This window comes from Mya arenaria, chromosome 17, assembly GCF_026914265.1.
Source record: "Mya arenaria isolate MELC-2E11 chromosome 17, ASM2691426v1".
Lineage (NCBI taxonomy): Eukaryota > Metazoa > Mollusca > Bivalvia > Myida > Myidae > Mya > Mya arenaria.
In genome coordinates this window covers 4,831,630-4,844,023 of record NC_069138.1, presented here as the reverse complement: position 1 = coordinate 4,844,023, position 12,394 = coordinate 4,831,630, and the positions used below count along the sequence as shown (strand labels likewise).

At 36.2% G+C, this 12,394-nt stretch overlaps 1 protein-coding gene across 1 annotated transcript; it reads left to right on the top strand.

Moving 5' to 3' along the window:
* Positions 1-1,609: 1,609 nt before the first annotated feature.
* LOC128223125 (monocarboxylate transporter 4-like) lies at positions 1,610-10,030 on the top strand. The gene is made up of 8 exons (XM_052932393.1): positions 1,610-1,799; positions 2,357-3,015; positions 3,186-3,302; positions 5,863-6,006; positions 6,987-7,248; positions 7,983-8,575; positions 8,918-9,043; positions 9,463-10,030. The coding sequence occupies exons 2-8, from the start codon at positions 2,505-2,507 to the stop codon at positions 9,615-9,617; spliced, it is 1,908 nt and encodes a 635-aa protein (XP_052788353.1). The 5' UTR covers positions 1,610-1,799; positions 2,357-2,504; the 3' UTR covers positions 9,618-10,030.
* Positions 10,031-12,394: the final 2,364 nt, after the last annotated feature.

Here is a 12,394-nt window from a genome sequence, read left to right as displayed (position 1 = left end):
GACACACACACGTCCACAGACAGTCACCGACACACACAGGTCCGCAGACACTCACCGACACACACACGTCCACAGACACTCACCGACATACACACGTTCACAGACACTCACCAACATGCACGTCCACAGACACTCACCGACATACACGTCCACAGACACTCACCGGCACACACACGTCCACGAACACTCACCAACATGCACGTCCACAGACTCTCACCGACATACAAAGGTCCACAGACACTCACCGACATACACACGTTCACAGACACTCACCAACATGCACGTCCACAGATATTCACCGATATACACACGTCCACAGACACTCACCGACATACACAAGTCCAGAGACACTCACCGACACACAGACGTCCACTGACACTCACCGACATACACGTCCACAGACACTCACCGACATACACAGGTCCACAGACACTCATCGACACACACACGTCCACAGACACTCACCGACATGCACGTCCACAGATACTCACCGACATACACAAGTCCACAGACACTCACCGACATACACACGTCCACAGACACTCACCGACATACACACGTCCACAGACACTCACCGACATACACAGGTCCACAGACACTCACCGACATACACACGTCCACAGACACTCACCGACATGCACGTCCACAGATACTCACCGACATACACAAGTCCACTGACACTCACCGACACACACACGTCCACTGACACTCACTGACACACATACTTCCACTGACACTCACCGACACACATACTTCCACTGACACTCACTGACACACATACTTCCACTGACACTCACCGACACACATACGTCCACTGACACTCACCGACATACACACATCCTCAGACACTCATCGACATACACACGTCCATTGACACTCACCGACACACACGTTGACTGACACTCACCGACACACACGTCCACAGACACACACCAACACACACGTCCATTGATACTCACCGACACACGCGTCCACACTCACCGACACACATACGTCCACAGGCACTCGCCGACATACACGTCCACAGACACACTGACACACAAACGTCCACAGACACTCACCGACACATACGTCCACAGACACACACCGACACATAAATATACACAGATCCATTCATTTAATCTTACATTTTGTTTTAAATATATTTGATCGATCTTTACTCGAACAATTACTCGGAACTCGCATGATTCGCTATTATAAAATCGTGCCTCATTATACAGTGTAATATTCATAACTAAGATAAGTTTGCACTAGCGAATCTAGGGGGCGCACCAGGCGAGCCTCTCCACCATCAGGTTTCAAGTAAGAATTTCATGTCAGTAATACTATGCATACATTAAACCAAAGTGCACCATCACAGAGTACAAACATACCAAAAGATGCACTTAGTCCATGGTAAGACCTTCGCCTACTGTTTGAGAATGAATAAATGAACGAAAACAAATATATATCTCTCAAATATAAAACAATGTTTCAGAAAAAAAATTATAAAAAGTTCTATAACATGCCATCACGGAAGTTAGTAATTATTGGGTCCCGTCTCCCGGCCTTTTAACAGATAAATTTTATGTCACATGGTTTTGTTTACTTCCTGTTATTTATAAACACGTGTGTTGACAAGATTGCACTAAACAAAAGCAAATTTACATACTTAATTAAAAGTCGTATACCATTACCGAAGTGTTTGTAGATATTTTCTTGATTACGTTTTTAAAAGTGTTAAACACATAAATTTAACTACTAGATTAAACATTAGATAGACATGAGAGTCATGTACTAAATCTGCACTTAATGATCATGTGAGTGATTTATAACAATAGTGTACCAATGACGAGATAGAAGTGGTAATAATATTAAACCAAAGGAAATTAAAATGTTTATTAACTTTTATTTAAAATAGTTTTTTTTTTTTACATTCTTTCAAAAAGTAAGAAGTACCAGATGCCGTTTTAGGTATATAATTCCCCATGTATTTTCTGTCACTGTATGCCAACGATTCTATTTATAGAATATGAAATATATCTATTTCTCCTTCGTTTGATTGCCGTATAATCAACACAGGTTTTATCCCAATGACCTTTATCTATACATATTAGTTTTCAAACATTGTATTCATCTAATTCATTCATGTTATTGCAGTGGATATATATACTGCACATTTACAAATAACAAATTTTATAAATAGACAGTTAAGAATATATTAGATACTCATAGTTTCCAATTTATATAATGTTTTACGAAAGTTGAATAGTGTAAATGTAACTTTTTTTAACTCAGTTATTTTTTAAGCACATTTATATTGTATTTTTATGTTTATTTGCATTTTTTTGGTTTATTGCTCTGAAAATATATACAGAATGATGTTCATGTTGACAGCCAATAAGTAAAATTTAAGGCGTGAAATAGATATTTCACAGTTAAAATAGTGTTTTATCATGGAATAATTTGTTAAACAAAGTTATCGATAAATTAAAAACCTGAACTTCCTGAGTGCGATTAATGGAATGATGGAGTTCAACACCCCACAGGTAAAGTCTACTGATGAAAACAATGAAAGTGATACTAAACGTTTTATATATACAGTAAATGAAGATGCTGAAAACTCGAATGACGATACTAAATATTCGACGTCTGATACTAGATCAGAATGTCAGAAAGATGAATCTGGAGAATATGGTAAGACTCGTGACAATGATACAGCTGTGACTAATGAAGCAGGAAGGAAAGAAGATGTTCAGGAGAACTTGGTAAATTCAATAGAATGCAGTGACTATCGTGACGTTAGTGCAGGAAAGACAAATGACGCTAACAGATCAGAGGGTTTGAATGAAAATGAAGTAGAAAGTGATGACAACTACCATTATGCAACAATTGTAGAGACAACGATTCTGGACGGAACCGATGAAACTATTGATGACAAAGACCATGAGGAAACTACTAAAGAGACCAAGGTTCTTGACGGAGGCTGGGGATGGATGATTGTTCTTGGTGTATTGCTACTTCGTACAGTTATAGGTATGTCAATCAGCTTATAGTTAATAATTTATAGTCAAGTTGGTGCTATTTTTCATTTCGTATAAAGGGAAACTTTGTTTGTGTTATGCACGTTCAACTGTGTTGGTTAGTATTACTTGATATGCATGAATTAAATGATTAACTAATCGATAGATTATTGATATTTTCAGGAGGAATTCAGCGGTCATCCGGCCTTTTTTACGTGAAGTTTTTGGAACAGTTTGGAGGAACGGCGTCTAAGACAGCCTGGGTGACGTCATTATCTATGACGTGTCGACTGCTTATTGGTGACGTATAACGTTCTAAAAAACTTGATTTTTAGAATAAGAAAAACTTTATGGTTTATAAGATACTAACAAAATAAAAATACAATTCCCATGACCTTAATGAATGAACAACTATTACCTACATTGGGTATCCACCTTTAAATACTTGCCTGCTCCGTGTAACAAAACAATTACATTATTAGATAGTCGTAAATTAGGATAGCACGTGGTAAGATATGATATTCGGTTAAGTGTTTCGTTCTATATATTGATAACAATAAGATAACAATAAGAATGACTTAACGCTATATCTCATATTTATTTTGTAGTTTTCGCAGTGACTTATTTAATGTTTGCTCTCATTCAATTTTAACTGAAAAACTACAGAAACAAGCCGAACGTTTATACTTAGACCCCGTTTAATGGCCAGTGGGGAACGGCAAAGCCATATTACACAAAAGCAACCACAAACAATAAACATGGAACAACAGCACAAAACTCAACAAACAGTTTAGTACATATATAAAAACTAGGTGTGTTTATCACGGATTATAAGGTACCGCCTTGGAACGGTCAGTAAAATGTAAGTTTACAGGGGGTTTAAACCAGTGTGTGTGCACAGCCTCACCTATATCCAAACAATCCAGAATAAAGTAAAAACCTTAAAGGTAAATATTATCAAAGCATGCATAAACCTGAGGAAACATAATAATAAAACAAATAATAATAAGTAACAGGTGAGTACTTCTTCAATTGTTAGGGAGTTTCAGTTCATAGGTTTACAATTACACTATGAATAAACAAGAAATGTCACAAAAGTGAGCGTGGCCTGTTCGGTGTAAATGAAAAAAAAGGTTTCATTTATGTAAATAACTAGTGATGACTTTAAAATAGCTCTCTTCTTTTTGAAATGCAATTAAGTTTTTCGAGTGACCAGTTAAATTTTGTTTTTAATATTTTAAAAAAAAAAAGTATGTAAGAAGAAATCATTGCTTATTTACTCAAATAGGACCATTTTACATTTGTACCTGCGCTGCATTTTTTTTCTTTTTCACAGTGGGTTAGATAAAATGAGATATCACAATTAGTTGCACTTGTGGCTTCGTACAATATTCTTGTTAGACAAGCATGCCATCATATCTGAATAGGATCAATAAGATTCTACTCGTTGACATTGACGTAATAACATTTATCTCGTGATTTTGTTTCATAACATAGCAAACCTCGGTGTTGGTGTGTTTAACAGTTGTTAAATGATAAATACAATTAACATAGCAAATTAAGGTTCATTTATTTAGATACGAATCTTTACACATTATTCAATAATAACAAATAACATCAACACGCACTGTATTGTTGGTGTTTTTTGCAAACGACAGCTGCTCATATATTACATTGTTTAAGATTTATTTTTTTATTCTTGCTGTGTTTGTTATTAAATTTACCGTTCCAATGCGTTTATCCCATCATTTAGCAGTGACGCAAATTCAATGAGGGTATGGTTTGTTTGTGATATTTGTATCTATGTATGTCTTGTAAGTTTGTTTTTGGTGTTTATATTTGTGTATGTGATGTTAATATTTTTTGTTTATAATTCATTGTCGTTTGGGCCCTAAAGAGGGATTTTTCCCCTTCTGGCCCCAATTTCTCGAAACTTCTTAAGCTTACAGGCCTAAGTAACTTGTTTCAAATAGTCAAAACACATACTATAATGTGATTTTTGTAAATGAAATATGGTTATTTGTGATTTCCATCAAAAAAAAATCCTATTTAAGGTTGAATAACTCTAAATGAACTTAATATTACGCTTATTATAGACAAAGAGAAATAGTGAGATTAGCTTAATCCTGTTATAAGGGACTTAAGAAGTTTCGAGAAATTGGGGCCTGTTCTTTTCCCAGTATTCGCCAAACAATAACTGCATCGTATCTTTGAAAAGTGTTTTTGCATTGGATAATCTGAACTTCATTCCTTCGTCTGCAGTTAGAGATGTGATCCCTAATCATTGAAGTACTTGGGGTTCACCTAGTTTATTATTATTTGTTTTATTATTAAGTTTCCTTAAGTTAATGCATACTTTGATAAGATTTACCTTTTAGGTTTTTACTTTACGCTAGATTGTTAGGATAACAGTGAGGTTGTCCACGCAAACTGGTTTAAACTCCCAGTAAATTCACATACCTAACAATCCTTGATAAACACACCTAGTTGTTTTATATAGTATATATGCACTGTGTTTTTGTTTAGTTTTGTGCTGTTGATCCATGTTTCTTGTTTGTGATTGTTTGTTTTTGTGTTCTATGGCTTTGGCGTTTACCCTGTGCCATTTAACGGGGTCTATGTTTAAACTATTTGCTACTTAGCTTGTTTCTATAGTGTTTCATATGAATATTGTTTTGTTTGTTATCATTCTTCAGACAAGATTTCTTCCTTCAAAAAACATGTGCTATCTTGATAAATATTTTAAGATTCAGATGACTCCTTATTTGTTTTATTGAGTGAATAAACGAAAAGCTGTTGAGCTTAACTAAAAGATATTTAAAGCATAAAAGTATAACGTAACCTATTAGGTATGTTTCAGGCCCCCTGGCTAGCGTTTTATGCAACCGATTTTCAGTTCGTAAGCTTTCATATTTCGGTGGAGTGATGTATGTGATCGGCATCCATATATCGGCTTATGCAACCAGTCTGGTTTACATGTATTTCAGTTATGGAGTTATTTCAGGTAATATATTGTATATATATATATCGGCTTAATCAACCAGTCTGGTCTACATGCATTTAAGTTATGGGGTTATTTCAGGTAATGTATTGTATAAATATCGCCAATTGCAACCAGACTGATCAACAGGTATTTCAGTTATTTCAGGTAATTTACTGTATATGTAATGACATATGCAACCAGTCTGGTCTACATGCATTTAAGTTATGGGGTTATTTCAGGTAATGTATTGTACAAATATCGCCATATGCAACCAGTCTGGTCTACAGGTATTTCAGTTATTTCAGGTAATATATTGTATAAATATCGCCATATGCAACCAGTCTGGTCAACAGGTATTTCAGGTAATTTACTGTATATGTATTGACATATGCAACCAGTCTGGTCTACAGGTATTTCAGTTATTTCAGGTAATGTATTGTACAAATATCGCCATATGCAACCAGTCTGGTCTACAGGTATTTCAGTTATTTCAGGTAATTTACTGTATATGTATTGGCATATGCAACCAGTCTGGTCTACAGGTATTTCAGTTATTTCAGGTAATTTACTGTATATGTATTGGCATATGCAACCAGTCTGGTCTACAGGTATTTCAGTTATTTAAGGTAATTTACTGTTTATGTATTGACATATGCAACCAGTCTGGTCTACAGGTATTTCAGTTATTTAAGGTAATTTACTGTATATGTATTGGCATATGCAACCAGTCTGGTATACAGGTATTTCAGTTATGTAGTTATTTCAGCAAATGTATCGTATTGGGGCATATTATCTTATCGGCATACGAAACAAGTATCTTCCAATTTCTTTCAAGCGTAGTATATCTGTTCTAAATTTCACGGCTATCTTTTACCTAAATTGGCGTTCAATTCTCAATATCAGATATTTTCCTTCGCGGAATGATGTTTTCATCATAAAAGACGCAACGGATTACAATTCACTATCTGTCTTTAAAATGATTAATTAACTATTTGTTGCAGGTATAGGACGGGCCTTCCTGTTGACGCCTTGTGTAATGCTATTGGGCGAATACTTTGACAAGAGGAGGAGCTTAGCATTTGGTCTTGCCTCTGCTGGCTTCGGACTGGGCGGCTTTGCAATCACTCCCACAGTTGAGCTCATGTTCCAGCAGTACGGATTTAGGGGAACTTACATTCTTTTGAGTGGTGTGGCCTGTCATATATTCATTTGCATAGGGTTATTCAGGCCGGGCAAATCTGTAGATATGACTAGGAAGATCAAGTAAGTACACACAGTCGAACCACATTGGATCGAACTGGCATGGCTCGAGTTTCTCGTTGGATCGAACTGGCAAGGCTCGAGTTTCTCGTTGGATCGAACTGGCATGGCTCGAGTTTCTCGTTGGATCGAACTAGATGTAAAGGACCTATGACTTTACAATATAAGGTTAACAATCTTGCTTGGCTCGAATTTTCGGAGGCTCGATGTGTTTTTTCCGCTCCCTGTGAGTTCGAGCCATCGAGCTTTGACTGTACGTTACGCAGGTTAAAAAGAATCAATTGAAACATTAGGGACAAACCAAATAGTAACAAAAACATTGTTTTAAGTCAGGAGTCTAAGAGACACTACACATGAGACTCATAAGGTACAGCTTAGACAGGCATGCGTCGAAATAGCTTTAGCAATGCCTTTTGAGGTTTCCATCATAGATCAGTAGTGAAAAGTCACATCAATTGATATATGATCAGACAAATATGCGTTTACCAAACATAAAATGTAAACAAATACTTTTTTCTTGTTCGTGTTAACTCCGACATGGTCTGTCTTACATTCACATGAACAGCATTATTTCGATTGAATCAATAGTGTGTATGTTTGCTTTATTGTTCGTCAGTTCCATTGAATTGTCAGCAAAATTTAATAATCGAACGGATTACAGATCAGACGAGTGTCGGTACATAAACAATCAAATGCAGAATGAAAAACAATTCGAATAAGTTATTTCCTGTTTTTAGATCACCAAAAGACGAAGAGCTAAATGCACGTGACAATGGACACCTTGCATCACACGTGTCGTCATCAGGAAGTGTTCATTTAGCTAGATCTCCAGACAAAATTGGTGTTGCGTCTAATATTGATTCTGCAGAAGCACCAATGCTACAAAAGCAACCAACACGTTCTCATAAGGCCAATGCGTATGCTTATGATAAAGATGAGGACGAGTTTCAAGTTAAACAGAAAGTAAATAACCCTAAGAAAAGGAAGATTATATCTTTTTCAATTTTAAAGGACGTCAGATTTGTGACTTTATGCATTGCTCAGTTCATTTTCACGCTTCCAACTGCCGGGCTTTTCTTGCCAGCTCTTGCCAAAAGTCGAGGGTTGACGGATATACAAGCCGCTTCTTTGTTGTCGATTATAGCAGGCTGTGATACTGTCTTCAGAATATTGTCGGGTTTTGTGTTGGACCTGAAAGCTTTAAGGAAAATGCGACCCTATATATTTAACGCTGTAACGTATGCACAATGTATTCCTCTATTTGTGATGCCGTCCTTAAAGAATTTTGAGGAATATGCAGTTGTTTGTACTGTTCACGGAGCTTTGATGGGTATGTTTTAAGTTAAAGTTACTGCATACATCTTATATTTTTACGTAAAATATCATTATAATATTGGCAAAACTATAAACTTACAATTGCCATGATGTTAAAGATATCTTGTATTAAATAACTAAATCAGTATATAACAAAAACGCAGTCGAAAGGATAAATTTACAATGTCGACGTGCTTTTTGGTCAATTATGTTGTCAGTTTTTCTACGTAATAAATATCCGCACAAAATCACGATTGAAAATCAACCAGTATGATTTTGGTAAAGTTACATTACTAATTGTAACCATTGCCTACACCGGTGAACTATATGTACTAGTATGATTTTTTCCGTTGTATAGGTATAAAGCAAGCCCAGCGATCTGTGATACTGGTGGACATTCTTGGATTCAACAAGCTCGCTAGCTCCTTTTCATTCATGTTGATGGCCCAAGGCCTGGGTACATTGATAGGACCGCCACTTAATGGTAACTCGTTCTTCTTCTTCTTCTTCCTCTTCCTCTTCTTCTTCTTCTTCCTTCTTCCTTCTTTCTTCTTCTTCTTCTTCTTCTTCTTCTTCTTCTTCTTCTTCTTCTTCTTCTTCTTCTTCTTCTTCTTCTTCTTCTTCTTCTTATTCTTCTTCTTCTTATTCTTCTTCCTCATCATCATTCTTCTTCTTCTACAATTACTTTTTCTTCTTCTTCGACGTCTTCTCTTATTCTTCTTTTTTTTCTTCTTTTTTTTCTTCTTCTACTACTCCTCCTTATCCTATTTCTTCTCCTTCTTCTTCTTCTTCTTCTTTGGTATTTGAAATGGTTGCCCTTATATTTTGCAAACCGCGCTTTAATCACGGTTGTTAATTTCTCAGATCATTGATTTATCCTGATATATTTCTTTTTCATTGCAGGTTACTTAAAGGATAAATACGGGAAATATGATTACACATTTTATTTTGGAGGAACTGCTATTTTGGTCGGGGGAACAATTTTGCTGGCAGGAAATATACGTAACACCGTGACCAAACGGCAGAAGAAAGGACAAATACAAACCAAAGACTCTTGATAATGGCTTTTTTAGTTGGGTGTTTACAAGAAATGATGAATGTGGTATGCGGAAATGAAATAAAGAACTGATGAATTTGCTAATCGATAGTGCAATAGTTTTATGTTCATCATATTTTAAATAGTGCAAACATAGTAATTACAAATTGAGCTAAGCGAATCGCCCTTTAAACAAGGGTGTATGAAATGTTCACACAGCTAAACAGAATGGTATTTTTACTAGAAATATGTCAGCAATCCTTCTAGTTCCTCCTGCCTCGTCTTCTTTTCCCGTTGAAAACATTTGTCTAGTTCTCGAAGAGTCGAGCTCTTGAAGCTCAGAGCAATTGTTCAAAAGCCTCCTGATAATAATTAAACTGAACAGAACTGTGATAAATTTACCAAATGATTTAAACAATAAAAATACATATTTTATTGACAGAGTTGTTTGTTTTATCATAGATTGACTGAATATGATGGTTCTATTTTGAAAACCTCTTTAAATAGAGGGGAGATTGGTCTAGTGGCGTGGGTGTCCGCCTTGCATCCACGAGGTTGCAACTTCTTTCTTTCTGGTAGTATTTCTCACTGCCTCTCAAAAAGGACGCAGTATACTCCCTACTTGAAATGCAACGCTGTCAAATGCTATTCCAAACAGACGTCATATGCTCCCTTACTGGAAATGCAACGCTTCCAAATGCTTGTCCTATATAGATGAGACATATCCCCTTTTTAAATGCAACGCTCGCAAAGGCATGTCTTAAATGGAAGCGATATACTCCCTTACTGGAAATGAAACGCTAACAATGCATGTCCTAAATGGACGAGATATAATCGCTACTTGAAATGCAACGCTGACAAAAGCTTGTACTAAATGCACGAGCTATACTCCCTTGTTGGAAGGATAAACACGTTTTCAACCGACTCTCTCTACCGTGACTGGTTAGGAATAGTCCATGACAGTTTAGCTGTAATAAGGATCATTTTAAAAGTGTAAAATATGTAGATAAGTGATTGTAAATGGATTAGTTAACTATCAGTTAGATCAGAATTTGCCGCCATCTTGAATTCGAGAAACTCGTGCAGAAAAAGTAAATGTGTACCAAATGCATAATTTATAAAAACAAAGCATATTATCAACTCATTGCAAATACAGAAAGGGTAATTGCAGATACAATATCAGAAATAATACGCACCAAAGTATGTCCAAATCCTGAACAAATACCAAATTTGACTTCTGAAAGAAGTCCAACCTCCCTCATCAAACTCTGAATAAATACTGCAATCATGTGACAGATCACATGATTGAAATTGCGGGAAAAACTTTAATCCTATGCCTACATGGTCGTGGTCAAAAGACAGGTAATTGAAAATACAATGGTCACAGTGAATGAACTTAAAGAACATGAAAAGGTTACACACAACCAATTCTTAATCCATACAAAGAATTGTACCCTGTTCAAATGTTAAACCCTTTTGTTTTAAAAGGGTGGCTTAACTGATTGGTGAAGGAGTTTATATTTTCAGGTGATAAATATGAAATGTTTTGGAAACGAGCACCCTTCATGAAGTATTTGAGAGATAGGTATTCTTAACAGCATTTGAAAGCTAATATATGTATTTTTGAAGCGTAGATGCATGTAAATGATGATGCACGTTTCCAAATAGTCATCAAACTCCGATAAAAGAACATAAATCAGGAAAGGGACAAAATTTCAACAATCTCTATTTATCACTTTTTGCCCAGGCTGATTACTATTCAAAAGTGGTCTACATAAAACGTTTACAGCAATGCATTGTCTTTTCAAGAGGATTAAACTGCTAAGGACTCTTTAAAAACGTACCAAACTCCGAATAAGGAATAGAAAATGTGATTTTCAACCTATTTACTTATAAAATTTTGATCGAAGAGGTTTTTGTATTATAATTGAAAAACGTCAACATTTCAACCGTTTGATCGAAGTTTGACAGAAACAAAATGTGCAGAAGTGCTTTACTTACAAAAGTTTGTAAATATGCATTGTTAATTTAAGTGCTTAAAGCGCTTTTAAGGCATCAAAATCCGAATAAGAAACGGAATTCTGGATAAAAATGTCAATATCATTATGACTTCTGTTATCGCCTTTTGACGAAATATCCATTCATCATTGGTCTAAATAAACAGTATTCATTAATGCATTGTCTATTCTAGCGATATTTAGTTCTTTAAAGCTTTAAAAAGAAAAAAAAATCCGAAGAGAAAACCGAAATTCAGGAATAAACGTGAATTTAATATTCTTTCTTTTTTTGTCAAAACATCCATGGTGACCTTTATGAGTTGGTCGATGGGATTGTTCTATACAATACCTGTAATAGGTTGCACTCCGCCGATTCCACTCCACAGTTACTTGGTATTTGGACTGCATTTTTCGCCAGTCGAGCTATCTCAGGATTCGAGCGATTGGTCTCTAGGGTGATCTCTTGGACTGAGAGTTGATAACTCACAGATCTTCGCCAGTAATTTTGAGTATATACAAGGGCCGAACCCGGCATGCACTTTTTGGCTCTACGCGCGGACGGGTACCAGTCACGAGGTAAACATATCCCCGGTTCCCGTTCGCGCGTGAAGTTGAAAAGCGCATGCCGGGTCCGGCCGGTGTGCAAGGTCAAAATTACTAGCGAAGATCTGTGAGTCGGTATATAAACAGTATTCTTGGCAGAATTATTAAAGAAAATTGCGAAAACGCTACTAGTTTGTGCTTGTTGAGCGATTGCACCTTGGAGATAACTTCATTCTGAACATGCATGCGAGATATACAG

Bases quoted from the DNA above. Each gene is read 5' to 3' on its own strand.
- LOC128223125 (XM_052932393.1), top strand. From the start codon at position 2,505: ATGATGGAGTTCAACACCCCACAGGTAAAGTCTACTGATGAAAACAAT. The intron at 3,016-3,185 runs GTATGTCAATCA...TGATATTTTCAG, and splicing joins GCTACTTCGTACAGTTATAG to GAGGAATTCAGCGGTCATCC. The intron at 7,249-7,982 runs GTAAGTACACAC...TCCTGTTTTTAG, and splicing joins GATATGACTAGGAAGATCAA to ATCACCAAAAGACGAAGAGC.